The sequence below is a fragment of the Polyodon spathula genome, chromosome 11, assembly GCF_017654505.1.
Source record: "Polyodon spathula isolate WHYD16114869_AA chromosome 11, ASM1765450v1, whole genome shotgun sequence".
Taxonomy (NCBI): domain Eukaryota; kingdom Metazoa; phylum Chordata; class Actinopteri; order Acipenseriformes; family Polyodontidae; genus Polyodon; species Polyodon spathula.
Genome location: NC_054544.1, coordinates 13,515,403 through 13,533,444, shown reverse-complemented (window position 1 = coordinate 13,533,444; position 18,042 = coordinate 13,515,403). Strand labels below are relative to the sequence as shown.

The window sequence follows — 18,042 nt, the reverse complement described above, 5'->3', positions numbered from 1 at the left end:
AAATAAAACGTTTGATTGTATTGCAAACATAGACGGTAGCGTGTGTGTTATTTTTTTATTTTTTACCCTCACTATAACGCCACCCTCGCTTATTGCCCGTTTTTGCCCATGGCCCTTACCTGGCGGTATAAATAAGGCTGACTGTCATAGCAAATGGTTTACAATGTGTGTAAAACTGCAAGAACCACATCTGGAAATATTGCATCACTGAGAAAGTCCCGGATTGAGAGGAAGCAGAAGTTTCACAAAGTGGCAGTGAAGTAGCAGCACTTACAGTAAAATGCTGCTTTTGCAAAATCTGTAGGGAAATTATCTTCAACTGTCAGTGATGTAAGAAAATAAAGGGGGGGAAAAAGAAACACAGACCGGTAAGTCAAGTATGTGTATTGTTAAAACGCATGTTCAGCAATGACTGTAAAACGGAAACATAATTGGCTGTGTTTCTTTGGGAGTGGTGATTAGACTATTTAAAGAGGCATCGTCGAGATGGTTGCACGGCTGAGTGATGTTTCAGAGCCGACATAAGTATGCAAAATAAGTGTATTTGGCAAATTGTCATATAAAGCTTTGTATTGATTCATAACAACTAATGCTGGCTACTACGTACGTGCAATGAACAAACCGTTATATAGGTACTTAGATCTGACAACATTTAGGTTTTAAAACTCCTGGTTCGTTTCTTTTGCAATACTAACAAATTGAAACTATTTTTATACAGTTATATTATATATATATATTATATATATATATATATATATATATATATATATATATGGTCACCAGTCCTACTGAATATGACTTTGAATCCTAAGTTTTGTGATCACAACTCACTTTACAGTACAGGAATAAAGCTCTTACCAGAATAGAGGGGCTGTTGCTGGCCACAAGAAGCAAACAAGGGGCACTCATCTCTGGGACTAAGATTACCACCATTACAAAAAAACCAAGTAACTTGCTATTTGTTAGCAATTTACTTAAAAAATCAAGTAAACTTTTATTTATGTAAATGTAATGCCAGATACTCCTGATTTAACAGAAGAGCACAGCAGTTATAAACAGCACAGCAGTTACTTATTGCAATTTACATTAAAACAATTTTAAAAAATAGATAAAGAAGTTCAAATTCCCTATTATTCTGTATTTATATGCTGGCGCTGCTGTTTTACCATATTATTTTTTCATTCACTGTGTTCTTTGTTAGCGTTTCAAGCTTTCTATAAAATAAGCCATCTCATGCAACTTTCTGAAATGCACTGAGCTGCGTCCGGGATCTAGACAGGTTTGTGTGGACCTTAAACGGCGTAGAAAAACCAAAACTTGTTTTACACATGAAATAAGACAGTTGAGCGAGATATTAAAAAAAGAGCAATTGGTTAAATACATGTGCATATAGTTATTAATTACTAGCACATACATGTGCATTTTTTTATCGATCAAGCCATCCAACGAAAAAAGCTAAAAGTTGTTCCTTTTAGGAATAACTAACTTGGACCTTGTAAAAGTAATCGGTCCAGGCTGGTTGGTCCAGGGGAAATGCTGTCTATAAAACAAATAGAAACGTGATGGATTGTGCCAAACATGACCCTGGAAACTCATTGCATTGTGATTATATGCACAATATGGGTTAGGGATGTTGCTAACCCATACTGGCAGGATTAGGTCCTCCCCAAAACTGGTGGAGCTGTGTCAGGTACTTCTGGCTGGCAGTGGCTGTAGCAACGGTGCTGGGTAGTGCGCTGCGATGCTGTCAGCTGCTTCTGGGGGGAGTGGAGCCCCACTCGCCTGGCTGTACTGTCAGGCTCTCCTGGCTGGCTGCATTGTGCAGTGCGATGCAGCGCTGTCAGCTGCTTTCTCTTGCTCTCCAGCTTGTGTCTCTCCTCTGCTCAGCAGCAGCATTCCGCTACTTATTTCTGTGTCCAGGACAAGCCCCCAGGGCACCAGCCACCAATCCCAAGCAGTCTTGTTGATAAAAGTCTTTATGTTAATCATTAATGTTTTGCAAGAGCTGTGTAGCAACAATGTTTTGTTGCTCTTTCAGCTCTTAAAAACTTAAATAAACCACTAACATTTTAAAAAATGTACTTTATACTCTTAATATTTTGAATAATACATTTTTAAAATACTCTGTTATTGTAGGAGGTGCATATTTCCATGTAATCTTTGTAACGTCAATAAATTAACCCACCGGGGTGCATTTTCTGATGGGGATGCATTTTCTAATGGGGATGCATTTTCTGACGTCACACCGGTTGCAGGGCTTATTTTGAAAACCCTGCTGTGTTGAGCTGGTGAAGGTTTGAAGTGTGGGAACTAGTACCTGTGCTGCAGGTCAGAAACCATACTTGGCATTTCGTTTTTTTTTTTTTTTGGGGGGGGGGGGGGTTTAAATCAAGTTTAAATCTCTCTTTAGAGACATATCAAAGTAGGTGGTAGAAGTGTGGCTCATTTTCCACACCAGCAGTTTGCTGTTGAAAGGATGCTTGTTGTTTCCGCTAGATGTCACGTTAACCAGCAAGAGCATGCATAGACAAGATGGGTTTAAGGTGACAGTGCTATCTGGGTGCTCAGTGAAAAACAAATTTAAACTTCCTGTTATACTTTGAAAAAGAGTCGGCGATTGGTAAAAAAATAGAAATGAAAGGCAAAGCACTCCTCCCTGCAGGGAAGAAAATAACAGAAGCTTATTTATCTCTGCAATTACACTACAGCATATGCCCTCAACGTTGTATAAGTTAATGAAAAGATCTCACTGTGAAGCTTCCCATCTAAGACAAGAATGCCTCTATGCTTGCTGGCATGACCTAAGAATGTGTATCTAGGTCTGTAGGCAGTTTGATTATGTTGAGAAGCAGTCTTGAGAGGGAAACCCGAGCACTTACATACTTCAGTACTGAGAAAACCAAGGCCCTATTAAAAATAACCAAATTCCTTTGCGAGGGTCTACTATGTTCTGTTAAAGCCTCTGTACTTTTCTGTGAAAAGCAACTGAAGTGTGGGGATAATATTAACTGTGTCAAGTCTTTAATTGCCAGGGAGCCTGGTTTATTTTATAGCCAGTTGGTATTGTCCGGATTTATAAGAAAACCTCCGAATGTACATTTTAGGGATTTTACATCGAAGTTGTTTCTAATTTTGTAACGTCACAAACTTGAGCAAAAGCTTAGTAACTGTGGTCCAGTTGCCTGTTAAAATAGATATGTAACACTAGAGTGTCTGTTTTCGATTGAAAGATGGTTCTTTTTCACAACATGTGACTGAGCGGTGCTCTTAGAGAAGTTGGACAGGCTTCACAAAGTGCAGTAAGGAAGTGTGACATACGATGTGGAGATTACAGGAAGCTTGTGCTAAACTGAAGGAACTGATGCTTTGAGAATGCTGCCGAGAGCACATAAGGTAAGCGTTTTTAAAGCCTCTTTTGATCTTGAATGTGAAAGGGCAGTAAAAGGGAAAAATGAGGGTGTTTCTAATTTCCTTTGGAATCTGGGACAGCTCTCCTGCTGTAGCACCGGCTGGTTACTTGTTTAAAGTCCTGTAGATCTTGCCTTTGCTACTGCAAGTGTGACACTGGGCTGCAACCACAGAAGGAATTGTAATGCAGCCGTCAAGCTGAACGTGGAACTGTAACTTTAGCATTATCTGTGAACCAGCAAAAAACAGCCATTAGGAAATTCCAAATTGTACTGTAACATAATAGAGATTTTTTCATTTACGGTATGGAGGACATGTTACAAACTGCCTGGGATTAACCTAACCTAAAGTGGCATGTTTTTGATTGGCAAACTGATTATATACTAGTATGTAATTCAGAGTCAATTCAGTGTACACTAATTGTTTGCCTCACTGTATTATTGTATGTACACATATACAAACAATTGTATCCATTTATGGAAAGATATCAACTTGGAATGCAGAGCTACTCTTTGCTTATCATATTACTCACTAGTATTTTTTATTTGTTTTGCATTTTAATAACCTCGGGTTCTCCGATTGCAAAAGATTAAAACTTCTAATACGGGTAACTTACCCAAGCAGACAAACAGGAGAGCATACAAAAAAAAAAAAAAAAAAAAAAACATTTTGCTGTTAAGTTCCGTTCAGTTCTGTATTATCAAATAAATAGCAGTATATTGAAAGCAGAGCAAGCAGCTGGAACAATCCTGTTTGTGAAGTAATACTGGGTAAGCTGCCTGTCAGGATATCATCCATGGGTGACCTAGCACTCGTCAGAACGGCTTAGTTTACTTGAAGCATGGAGGTGCATCTTTATTTTGTAAATATTTTAAGATGGTTCAGTACATTCTGTATGGGATTGTGGATGAGGAAAGCACAGATTTGTGCATGCATGTCAGGACCTACTCACTGAACTTGTTTATTATTTTTCCATTTGTTCTCTTGATCAATATATTTTGGTCCTGGCATATCTGTAGTCCTGGATGGCATCTGCCTTTTACTGACAACCAGAGCTTTCAAGAAATTAGTTTTGATCGCTTTTATTAGATAGTGCTCTACTGAACAAATGCATTTACTATACAATCTCTTTACATTAACTTGGAACAAACTGTACCTGTGCAACTACAGTCTCTTTACACTTTGTTAATTTAATACAGCAAGTGTGCAGGTGGCAGTGAGATTGTAGTTAATTTGATCAAATATTAACCCAGTTTACAGAATATTTTCTGTACTATTAGCACAGAATTTAGCAGACACTCAGAGCTAGACCAAAAAAGACAGGAAGTCTTTATAGTGAAGATATAAAGGGCTATCAGATCTGACAGGTGGTTAGAGGGGCTAAAACAGGATAATAAGTGTCGCTTTGTGACCAGTGAAGGAAATGAAACCGATGAACATGAGTGTCACGTAAATATAGATTGTTGATCCTTGTGTATCTATATCTATCTATATCTATATCATGAACTCGTGGCTCGCCACACAGGCTCGCACCGGTTCTTTTCCCTTCAAAGTAACGACCCAACACAAAGCATTGAAAGGAACAGCGTTCACACGCACTTTTAATAAACAAAAACAAACACCTAGCTTCTATTTGGAGCACTAACTAAACATATGCAGGTCCCTGACTAACACACAGGACAGCTAAGCTGGTTACCTGACATATAACACAAAACAAACACAAATACAGATTTTTATAAAACCAAACGTATGTTTTACACAGACTTTTACGACTTCCAGTCAGGCTCTACACTTCACAGCAACAGCCCAGGGCTGGCTGGCTGCTTCCCTTTTATATCCTGCACCTGGCTCTAATTTTTAATAATTGCCAGGTGCAGGTGATAATTAACAATTAAACAAAGCAGTTACCTTGGCAGGGAGGCTTTAACTCTATCCCTGCCAGAAATGAACCATTTTTTGGTTTGCAGGCCACGTGTCCTGCTACATCCTGTATCCATGTATACAGTGCCTATAGAAAGTCTACACCCCTTTTCAAAATGTTCAACTTTTTTTGCCTTATAGCCTAGAATTAATGCATTAAAGTAATTTTTTTTTTCATTTCTCTACACATCCTACCCCACAACTTCCAACTGAAAAAAAATATTCTAGAAATTTATAGAAAATTAATTAAAAATAAAAACTGAAATAGCTTGGTTGGATAAGTGCCCACCTCCCCTTGTAATAGCAATCCTAAATTAGCTCAGGTGTAACCTATCACCTTCAAAATCACACACCAAGTTAAGTGGCCTCCATCTGTGTTAAATTGTAGTGATTCACATGATTTCAGGATAAATTCAGCAATTCCTATAGGTTCCCTCTGCTGGGTAGTGCATTTCAAAGCAAAGACTCAACCATGAGCACCAAGGTGCTTTCAAAAGAACTCTGGGACAAAGTTGTTGAAAGGCAGGGAGGCTTTCACAGATCAGGGGATGGGTATAAAAAATATCAAAGGCCTTGAATATCCTTTGGAGCACAGTATTAAGAAGTGGAAGGTGTATGGCACCACCAAGACCCTGCCTAGATCAGGCCGTCCCTCCAAACTTGATGACAGAGGAAGAAGGAAACTGATCAGAGAGGCTACCAAGAAGCCAGTGGCAACTTTGCAAGAACTACAGGCTCTTATGACCAAGACTGGTCAAAGTGTGCATGTAACAACAATATCCCCAGCACTCCACAAATCTGCCCTTATGTTAGGGTGGCAAGAAGGAAGCCATTACTCAAGAAAGCCCAGCTTGAATCCCGTTTGAAGTATGCAAAAAACACTCAGGAGATTCTGTAGCTATGTGGCCAAAAGTTTTGTGGTCTGACGAAACAAAAATGGAACTTTGTGACCTAAATGCAAAGCGTTATGTTTAGCGCAAACCCAACACAGCACATCACCCAAAGAAAACCATCCCTACTGTGAAGCATGGTGGTGGCAGCATCATGTTATGGGGATGTTTCTCATCGGCAGGGACTGGGGCACTTGTCAGAATAAAAGGGAAAATGAATGGAGCAAAGTACTGAGAAGTCTTTGAGGAAAACCTGCTGCCCTCTGCAAGAAAGCTGAAACTGGGACGGAAGTTCACCTTTCAGTATGACAACGACCCAAAGCACACAGCCAAAGCTGCGCTGGGGTGGCTAAGGAACAAAAAATAAGCTTTAATTGCTGCCAAAGGTGCTTCCACCAAGTATTAACTCGGGGGGATACTTATCCGATTATGAGCTTTCAGTTTTTTATTTTTAATATATAATTTTTTTCTCAATAAAACTTTTATCCCCTTAACAGTGTGGAGTATGGGAGTCTGTTTCTATGCCAAAATAATCAATAGCTTTTATGGTTCACACAGGCCACAAGCTCATTATTGCAGAGCAGCAATAATGATGGTTCAGTTGAGTGTACACTGCAGAACTAAAAACCCTAACCGCTCTCACCACACTTGTTTCCATAATGGCAGTGTACGGTAAGTCCTAAGGCCCATTTTAGAGCTATCAGTCAGTTGTCGCACCATTAATTGTTTTTGTCACAGATAGTAGCAGTAAAGTTGGTGTGTCTGTGTGTGTTTGTATATTTGTGTTTCCAGTAAATATGTTTGACAAACACGAAAAGAAAAAAAAAAATACTAACATGACGAAAACATAATAACATAAGAAAAGTTTGGGTATGCGAAGAGGTTGTTCAGCCCATCAAGAATAGTCCCGTCATAGCACACCATTCAATCTAATTTAATAATATACAATCCATTTGTTTAATGTTCCTTGTGTTTTAGATGTTGTTAGTTTACCTGGTAGTGTAAAAGATAAAGATAAAATGCCAAACATTCCTTGAAGGAAGATAGACAGACAGAAACACAAATGTACTGTAAGTCAGAAACACACATTGCGTTTCTGTGCTGGGTAATATCATTCCCGTGATGAAATAGAAAGTGTACTGTAAAAGTTTGGAAAGGCAGCAGCACCCTTAGCTCAAAAAAGTGTGTATTCCCTTGACTATCACAGTGGCTTAGATAAAAACAACAATGTACCCGTGAGCATGTTAGTTTCAAGGCAAGATATGATTTGAGACACTCAGCAGGATTTTTAAATACATAACCTGGTTTATTGCAAGAGTAAAGTGGAAAATGGAGGATTGTGAGCCAAATCCTATTAATTTAAGAGTCCCAGTGTGTGAAATAGAAAAACAAGACTTCAGCCTAGGAAATGCATGCCATGTTAGACCATCCTTCTTGCCAGGGTCCCAGAGAGTGAATGAACAAAGCATCTAAAGAGAAATCAATCTGCTTTGACTCACTGATTTAATGTCACAAGACTAATTCTCATCTGGGACAGTCAGGCGTTTCATTCAGTATTCCAATTTTTATGCATTTATCCTATTCACAGGTCCAATGAAGTCGTAATACCACACAAAACAATACAAATTACACTAGTTTAAAACGTAGATATCACCCACAAGCATTGTGTTCCATACACCCAAACAATGCCTTGAGATGAGCTGTCGTTTCAGTAAAGAAGATATATTTATTTCATGAGTAGTTTGCATTTTCAATAACCCTGTTGAAAAAAGCCACGACTTGGAAATCCAGCTTCTCTGTTTTACTGTCATTTAAAACAATTTAAATCTTCAAATTACAAATTCATTAACCTTTCCAATGTTTTCCTGCAACTACATCTGTTTAGTCAATGGAATTTTGTGCTGTTTGACTATGACATCACAGGCTGTACAACATTCAGTTGACCTTCCTGCTTAAAGTTGCTGCGAGATGTTGGTGTTAAAAAATTAGCTAAAAAGTTATAGCTAAATGGAAAAAATAAGAAGTCATCCTCATCTGCTGTATGAAATGTAACTGATAGTCACTAGCCTGAATAAATTATAAAAGCTGCAAAGTGGGCACTGCTGAGGTGTGCACTGCTGAGGTGTGTGCAATGGAGCACTGACATCAGCCCAAGCTGGAAATGTACAGGATCTTATTACCATCATTTCCCAGCCCACTAGCAGAAGCAACGAGACCACACACCTATGGGTTATGCCCTTGAGGGAGCTACGTCTCATTATTAAGGGAGGAAAGAGAACCAGCGGCAAAGTGCAGAATTTCTAGAAAGAAGTAACATGACTTGGTTCTAGAGATTACATTTTGAACAGTGGTAAAGCCCACTGCACAATGTTTGAATTGTCAAAGTTAAACTGGTATCTACTTAAAGATTAGTTTGTGCAAGTTATTCCATTGTGAGATGGCTGGAACCCTTGAAAAATCCAGACCCTAATCTGCTTCTCTCCAGCTAAACCTTTCTTAAGCATCCTCTTTCACTACACGTTTTGGAGTCTGAATTACTTAATATTGGCTATCCTGAGACAGACCTTCTGTTTAAAATTGTCTACACAAACATAATGGCTACAGTTACTAATACATTCCTGCTTGTGCTACTCCAGAGGGATGTATAGGCTGTGAGGTACTGCTGTTTTTTTCTGTTTGCCTTCAAGGTGCAGAATTGAGATGAAAAGGTTGTGTATTTTAAGAGTGTCAATTGCAATTTGTGTGTACCGGTTCAAAAGGGCAACTCAGCATGGAAGGCGGTGTCAGGATGCTGGTTTTGCATTTTGTCTCATTAATTCATCATCAAGGAACCTTGCATTGCTTTAGAGTGGAGGGTATCTGTGGAAGAACAGTAGGAAACAATTACATGGGAAACTGATGCGCCAGCACTAGTAGCCTTTAATGCTAAATTTGGAAAGCACGGTGTAATTTAAGCTGCCTTTTTAAACAAGTGAATATCTGTGCAGGCTTTGTAGTGGGTACTCCCAGATGAATTTTTGTAAGTTCAGCATAACAGTTTCCAAGAATTGGTTTTATTTAAACCCTGGCACAGGAGAACAGTTACTGACAGACTAAAGTCTAGTTAAAGTAGTTTAATTCATTTCACACTATCTCTGCACAATAGCAATTGGTTTTCACAAATGAACATACCTCAAAATAGCTTAGCTGAATCCAAAAAAGGCCACTGCAATGTAAAAGCACTCTTTCGCATCAAGAAACATGTGTGCACTTTTTAAAGTGTTTTTGTCCCCTTAGGTTTTGATTTATATGTCGATACACTCCTGAGATAACCACATAGATGGTGCTTTTAAAATGCACATTTTTCATATTTTTTTTCAGTGTTAAGTCAAAATGTAAATGTAAAAGAATAGGAAGTCATTTTTATGGCATGGTTTACCATTTTGTGTGTGAATGCAGCTGCTTGAAAGGCGTCTGTGAGGCAGCACTGGACTTTTTCTTTTTATTGTTAACATCCTGACAACTTTTTACATTTACAAAGTCTGTTTCAAAGCTCTTTTCAAAATGGCCACTCTAGTGCACTGGGGTTTGAGATCTGTCCTCCAAATCAATGCAGGAAGAGCGATAAAAAAAAAAAAAAAAAACATAACAAGGGCCCTGTTCCATACCACATCATGGATCATTACTGCGGTGTTGCCTGTTTGACAGCGTGGGCAATAATCCTTACACTGAGTGCACTACAGTGGACATTTTGAAAACAGCTTTGTAAAAAGTTGTCAGGATGTTAACAATGAAAAGAAAAAGTACAGATGCATTACTTAAACAGTTGTAGCAACACCTGTGGATGTGCAACACTATATATTATTGAACCCCACTACTTACTCTTTAAAAATTAAGAATCAAGAAACGCTTGAATGAAATAAAGCAGTGTTTCCATTATAATTACAATTTGTAAAATATTAAAACCCATTTCACTAAAAGGAGTCTGTTATTGCTGAAAACAAGACACGGAATGAGTCACTGGGCAAGACAAAATTGAAGACAGCAAATGCTAAGGAGGTGGCTGCTAGCAACAGAAAGCTGGTAACAGAAACAGGAGATATGGTGCAGTAAACTCCTCACCAGCTCATCATTCAGAACACTCCTAGCCTGTTCTTCTGGAGGTCTCCCTCCATTAAGACCAGGGTTGAGAAAGTCAAGCCTGGAAAAGTACTATCATAGGTTGATGATGTATCTACACACAAGCGAACAGAGGCTTTGAAATAGTATAGTAGTCTTCAAGAAGATGTTTCAAGTGCTTAAATTAGAACCATGGCACTGCTTACCTTAGCATAGTTTTAAATAAGAACATAAATAGAACATAACGTTTTCTAGGTTTCTGAAGATTGCAGCATGCATCTTCACCAGCAGTTCTGATATTATGTACATGCACCTGAGACACTTGGTGCTTTTTCTGGAGGTTGTGTTAAGTAACATTACCAGTTTTATTTGACTTTCACAAAAAGAGCTGCAAATTCTACTTTGGTCTGAAGATAAAGCCGACACACCGTGCCCCTGCGAATGCTTTTCATATATTTATTAGAGAAACACAATTTATATGGGTTCTAGCAAGTGACTGGTGGTTTACAGAACACTTCCACTGTAGTGATCTGTTTTGTGCTACTGGTCTGGAATGTTTCGTTGTAATAGCTGCTTCGTAAAACAAATACCGAAGTGGCAGGATGGCTGTGGGTTTGCTTGAAGCTTTGATCTTCCTGTTGACCAGTTTAACAGGAAGTCAGAGGCCTAAGTTTAAGCAGCCTAACTTGTTCTCTTTTAGACATGCAAAACTAACGCAACAATTCAGTTTATACTTACCATGACTACTTCATAGTCAAATCTAACAGTTTGTTTTCAAAAAGCTTTTGGTTTATGCACACATTTAAATTATCATAAACACAACACTTGTTTTTCTTGTGATTGGGTGACTTTCAAGTTAACTACTTTTGAGGACTACATAGAATAACATATTTGTGTTTTTCAAAACAGCATGGAGGCAATCACCAGATGTTTAAAACAATGGCTTTGTAAAATGTGCTATTCTTCTGTCAGACTTTGTCTTAGATCCCCTGATTAGCTGAACCACAAGCACATCCCTTGCATAGTTATAAAGCAGTGTTAAAAAAAAAAAAAAAAAAAAACACCTCTGCACCACATAAGGTTTTTAAAGACTTGAGGTAACAAATCTTCTTGGTATGTTGTTTAACTAAGACTTTAATTTATTGACTCAGTGCTTGGTAGTGTGTAACAAACAGTTTTTTAAAATTATGTGGGGAACTTAGGGGTAGATGAACTAAAGTGTTGCGTCTGATGCAATCGTTGCAAACTACATGCAAACCAGTCGGAAGAGTAGCGTGAAATGTACTAAACAAACCAACGCTGTTAGCATCATTTTAATGAATGCTTTGCAACAGCAGTTCTTATTTGCACTTTAACCTTAAATGAATATGTAACACTGGGCGTTCCTGCAGAAATTCGCAAAAACAGGGTGGAGACTTTGCAAATGAGGAATCAAAAATATTTTAATTGGATGTACTTGCGACACTTACAATTGCATCAGTTTGTTAAGACCTTTTGAAAGCCTGTTTTAAACAGTTGCAGTTGTTGCTGGCATTTCCCTGTCTGCTTTTGCTCGTGTGTTGCCAGTTGCTCTCAATGTATTTTTGAGACAAACACCCAAGTACCTAATTTAAAACACATTTCTATGACATTTCTGGTTTTCCCAGCATGTTGGGAGCAGTAGACTGCACACATGCGCCACTAACCCCTCCAGCTCATTCTGAGCATCTGCATAGGACCATGATCTACTGTGTGGGACGTCTAGGCTACTAAGTAGACCAAGTTAAATATAATAATAATAAAAAAATAAACCCCTAAAAATCATTTAGTTTCAATTAAAAAAAAAAAAATTATTCGCGTTGTACACCAATGTGTACAATGCAGAAGCAGGATTTATTTTGTGTTACTAGCAGGATAAATTACAAAAAAAGTGTGCTAGGTATTCATTTGATTTTACTACTGTACTGTATATTGTATAGGCCTACTGTACTGATTTATATTTTTACATAATGTAATGTGTAGCCTACCCAAAACTAAATTGTGTTATTTCAGCGCAATGATTTATATTTAAAATACATCGAGAACTGTAAATGTATGTGCATGCGATTTTATTGGATTGTTTTTAAACCTAACACCTCTTTATGTCGGACAAACACGCCTGGATTAGAAACGGCCTACTGTATGGTTATGAAAAGCTTTTTGGTGGTGAAGACTCTGGCCCCAACAGAGAATCTGATGGAAGAGAATGCATTGTACAGATGACGTTCACATTTAACAAAACCAATGTTCTTTTGATTCATGCATCCTTGCATGTATATCCTTCGGGTACCCTTTGCTGCAGCAAACCACAACTCAGCTGCCGCGATTTTTTTGAAAATATGTTGTACAGCTCGCGCTAGTGATCTCGCTAAGAGATGACGCAAATAATATTTAAATGAATATAGTACGGCTATCTTCATTAACATATTTATATTTTATTTGTCGTAACAAAAATGCAAACTGCGGTTTGTTTGCACTGCGACTGGCCCATCATAGTACATCATCTACCCCGTAATCTTTTAACTAAAGTTAATGTTTGTATGTTCTTTTTTTATTAATTAACCTAGACAACAACATAACTGAGCAAAACGAAACATTTTAATTTGTAATTATAATGAGTTTTGAAAATCATAAAAAGAAAAGTGCTAGAAGTCAGACATTAGGGGGGCATAAATCTACAAGGGATGACATTTTAGTTTTACTGAAGCATCTCAATTGCCTCTTCTCTAGCAGGAGTAAGAAGCACAGAAGGAAAACTAAGGCGAGAAGATGCCCGCTCCTCCACCTCCAGCCCCTCCCCCACCTGCCGCCCCTCCACCTCCCACATTCTCACAGGTGAGTTTCACAATCCCAGTATCCAAACACCATGCCTTAGTTTGTCCACGGGTTAATTTAGGTAAATGTTGCACGTTTTTCGACATTAATCAATGTCTTTCATTGCAACGGCTGATAAATACATGTAAAATAACACAATAGCTTCACACACAAGACTGTTACAACGTGTACCAGTATTTCATTTTGCAAAAAGCAGAAGCTATAATCGTTTTCCCTTCCAGATGTTATTGTTTTTAAATTTCAGCCAGAGCCTTCCTGAGACTGACCACAATAACTCATCAGTGCCACCCCTCATCAAAAGACAAACCTTTTTCTTCACAATAAACATTAATCAGTTTCAAATTAGTATATAATCCTGTAGTACAACCTATCTGTCAAATTTGCAACACAGCGACCCATTGTGGGAGATGACGAGGCAAAGCCTGACTGGGACTCGTCTTTTCCTTGTCTCTTTTACATTACATTGCTTCCCAGCACTGCCACCTTGTGGTAGGAAAAGATAAAACGTACACAGACAACCGTAACAGTCAATGCTGATAATAATCACAACTAGCAGTCTAGCAGGCACAATGCAAATACCCCTATGTAAATCCTCCCTTGAATTTTGATTTTGTTAATGTCTATTAAGGAATGTACCCATTGATAACGGAATCATTACTTGTACCATTGTTTCTTCAAAAATAATTATATTAAAGCAGAAGATGAACTACAACAGTTTAGGTTGGGGATTAGCCTTTGAATACATGAATCGTTTTTGTATTATTATTATTATTATTATTATTATTATTATTATTATTATATTATTATTTATGTAACATATCCGTATTCATGCTTAGTATGCTTTTATTGTATTCTAGGCCAATACACAAAAACCTGCTGTAAACAAACAACAACAGCAAGGAAGAAACGCTCTTTTGACAGATATTTCAAAAGGAACAAAGTTGAAGAAAACTGTAACAAATGACAGAAGTTGCCCATTAATTGATAGTAAGTACAGAAGCTCATTCCATTTATGAGACTTTTCAAATTAAAACCTATGAATATATTGCAAAAACAATATAGTAAATATCTATAATTTAGTAAACTATAATATTAAGGTATGAAGGGAGCTGGTTATAATGAGTTACATGAAACAAAGGTGTGTGTGTGGGTGGGGGAGGGGGTGGGGGAGGGGGGCTGGTTATAATAAGTAACTCTTGGCAAACCCACCACATGTACTGCTGTGATCAAGTGTTTAAAATCCTGCAATGATTTTACGCATTTGTGATTAGTCTGGTTCTTGTTCTGCAGAGCCCAAAGGGTCAGTTGGTGGAGGAGGAGGAGGAGGTGGAGGAGGTGGATTAGGTGGAGGAGGAGGAGGTGGAGGAGGTGGATTAGGTGGAGGAGGAGGAGGTGGAGGAGGTGGATTCGGTGGACTCTTCCAGGGAGGGATGCCAAAGCTGAGATCTGCAGGAAGCAGAGAAAGTAAGGCTGAGAAAATGTAATAACTTGAGTCCATTAAATACTTCATGCTTGCACTGCTATGTAAACACCTTGAAGTAAATGTGTTGGTGACCTTGACATTTACCTTTTTTTATGCTGTGTGGTTTGCTAAAATTATAATCACATGGTGTTTTCTTTTTGTGGTCCAGAAACCTGAATAGGACTTATGCGTATTCTATATATATATTATATCTATTAAATATGTATAATAGGATATACGGTATATATATAATATATATATAGATATATATCACATGATGTTTTAGTAGTACATGTTTAGTAGAAACTGGACAGAAGGCATTGTTTGCTTACATAGCAGGTAATAGGTCAGGCTCTGAGAAATAGCTGTTGAACAACTGAATGACACACATTATAAGAATTTATTACAGCCTCACGGACCAACGCCAAACAGGCTAGTGAGAGACATGTGTGCCCTAAAACAGCACAACTATATGGACTGAAGGAGAGCATTAAGTAATTGATGGTGGAGAGTGAAGTATCATTTTTAAAGTGTGTGTTTGTTTTTCTCTGTAGATTCTGGAGGGAGCAGAGCTCCAATATTGCCCCCTGGAGGACGATCAACAGCTGCCAAGCCTTTTGATGGTAGCTCTGCCCCCCCACCTAGATTTTCTGGAGCACCTCCTGTCCCGAGAAACAGTACTCCGGACTTTCCTAGAGGCAGGGTGATGCCCCCCAGGCCAGAGAGTGGAGGGGGGCCCCCTCCCGTGCCCAACACGCCACGGCCCACGCCGTCCGGTATGCAGAACAGAGGCCCCCCACCGGTGCCAGGAGGAGGCAGGCCGTTCAACCCCAGCCCTGCTCCCTCTCCACCATCCTTCAGTGGCAGGAATCAGGGTCCACCATTACCAGGAAGCTCCCCCTTCTCTCGTCAGCCTTCCCATTCAAGCCCTCCAGTCCCCAGCTCAGGCCGGCCTCCACTCCCTCCTGCACCAGGCAGGCCCATGGAGGACAGGCCCCCACCCTTTCCCACAGGAGGCAGGTCCTCCCTGCAGAGAGACGGGCCCCCACCCCTTCCCTCTCAAAACAATAAGCCTCCACTTCCTGCTGTGCCTCGGCCTTCAGTCGCTAGCGGAGCTCCTCCACCTCCTCCCCCTGGTAGGCCAGGCCCATCTGCCTTCCCTTCCACCCCCCGCAGTGAAGAAGAAACTCCCAGGCTCCCCCAGAGGAATCTGTCTCTGAACTCTCATGCTCCAGCTCCTCCACCGCCGATGTCTGGCCGATCAGGCCCCCTTCCCCCCCCTCCCAATGAGAGACCACCACCCCCTTTCAGAGAACCTCCTGGCCGATCAGGTGAGCCAAGAAATCAGGTCCATCTGACACTTCATTTGTTTTATTTTGTTTTTTACTTAATTTACTTTTTTTTTTTTTATAGAATATCTAACTGCCTTTATTCATAGTAACACGATAACTGAACTACACTGTGAGAAATGCTCACAGCTAAAGATGTTTACTAAGGAACTCTGATTATGACCTAATAAAATTAGCTATATGAAAGTCAGAAAGCAGTGTCATCCTTTTATACTGTATTTTGCTATTTTGCGAAAAATCCAGGTTCAACAAAGAACCTGCTTTCTTAGTTGCACATGGAACTAACCCTAATAAGACCAAGAAGACTAAGACAGCAGCTTTTGTCAATACCTTTCCTAAATATTCTATATTCCCTGCAGGGCCCCTCCCCCCTCCACCTCCCATTGGTAGGAACGGAGGCAGCATGAGGTCGTCCCCTCCTCCACCGCCACCCAACCGGCCTGGAGCTGAGCCCCATAGGGGTGGGGGGAGACCCCCACTCCCTCCTGACAGACCTGGTGCTGGAGCTCCACTCCCGCCTCCGCCACCAGTGAGAAATGGCTTCCAAGACCCACCCCACATGGCATGTGAAGGTACATTCATTTTTTGGTAATAAAATTGTAAGTCAAGAAGACAAACATATTAGATACAGTAATACCTTCATCCGTCCTAGAATTTATAGTTCAAATAAGAACGGCTGAGTGTAATTATTGTTAATGCTAGATCACTATCAATCCCTTACAACAGTTTTTCATAAAGATAATTATTCACAGACAGACTATTAAATTAAGGTTCCCCTGGCCAAAACAAAATGGGATACTCTATTATCTCTTTGTAAAACTGTTGAAATGCCATCTGATGGTTATGCTAAACTGCATTTTTTAGAAGACAGAGTGGTTTTTTCGTTTCCAGTTAATATGATATTTTTTTTTCTTAGTCAATTCATGGTAAAGCACAAGTTAGCAAGGTATGGCAGCCATGCATGGTAAACACATGGTACAATATATCCATGTAAATTTGTATCACAGAGGCTTCATGTAAATCGTTTTGGCTAGTGTTACGCTTCTGTCTTATATCTGTACATTTAGCGCCATATCCTTGTGAGAATAATTAAACAGCTCATGTCTTTTTTGTTTGGCAGATGAGTGGGAAGGCAGATTCTCTTTCCATCCTGTTTCAGAGTTGCCACCACCTGACCCATATATACCAACTCAGAAGGTCTACCCCAGCAAACTGGGAAGAAATGAAAACAGAGGTAATTCTCCATCCTTCTACTTGTTGGCTTGTCAAAATGTTACAGTCTTTCATCGTAGTCTTCATCCTATTGAAGCTACAGGCAGGGTAGTAGTCAGAAACAAACAAAAAAAATATTGATACAAAAAAAAAGTTTCTTCTTCCTTTTAAACAAAGAAAATAGTTTTTACTCACAGTGGGTTGCACTTTTAAAACAGTATTTTAATCCTGCACAATCTGACTCACTTTTTTCTGGAATCAGCCGTCCTTTTTATACTGATTGCCAACTGATGATCAACAGTTGTTTCTGTAAGAAAGTTTTAAGACTTACTGGCTCACCTGACAGGGAATTAACCTTAATTTGCCAAATCAAAAACAATAGATACATGGACCACTTTCTCCCTGCCCTACCAAAAATGCACTTTATTATGTATGTTTGACAAACTAATTGAACTAATTTTGATTTATTCCTATAGGTTCAGTAGGAAGAGAAAGAGGTGCTCCACCACTCCCCCCTATTCCGAGGTGATCTGGGAGTCTGCACAGGATTACCACTCCTTCCATCGGGAGCTCTTTTGTTTCTTTATGGGGCTGTGTTCATGGTCATTTCTCTTGTGCTTTTTTTCCTGAAGGCTTTGTTCAGTGTCCCATAAGTCTTGCAGCATCGGGGCTTCAGTGAAGTTAACCAGTTATGTCTTTTGCTAATAAAAGTGCCTTACAAAACTAACCGTGTTTACAAAACTATAGAAGTACAGAAAACGTTTCTAAGTATGTGTTTTGTAAATAAATACTTTTAACATGGTTTACTATAAGCCATTTGAATTAGCATAAAATAAGGACCCATTTTTTT

The 18,042-nt window shown here is 39.2% G+C and overlaps 1 protein-coding gene across 5 annotated transcripts; it reads left to right on the top strand.

Moving 5' to 3' along the window:
* Positions 1–216: 216 nt before the first annotated feature.
* On the top strand, positions 217–17,919 carry LOC121323524 (WAS/WASL-interacting protein family member 1-like). Of its 5 annotated transcripts, none has more exons than XM_041264629.1 (8): positions 217–368; positions 13,068–13,169; positions 14,027–14,156; positions 14,460–14,633; positions 15,186–15,962; positions 16,340–16,552; positions 17,101–17,214; positions 17,669–17,919. In XM_041264629.1, exons 2-8 carry the CDS (start codon positions 13,104–13,106, stop codon positions 17,719–17,721), a joined length of 1,527 nt encoding a protein of 508 aa, XP_041120563.1. In that variant the 5' UTR covers positions 217–368; positions 13,068–13,103; the 3' UTR covers positions 17,722–17,919. The 5 variants fall into 5 exon arrangements, with proteins under 5 accessions (XP_041120563.1, XP_041120560.1, XP_041120565.1 ...); XM_041264626.1 differs by having other exon boundaries at positions 13,065–13,169; XM_041264627.1 differs by lacking the exon at positions 217–368 and adding an exon at positions 3,292–3,393 and having other exon boundaries at positions 13,065–13,169.
* The last annotated feature ends 123 nt before the right edge of the window (positions 17,920–18,042 follow it).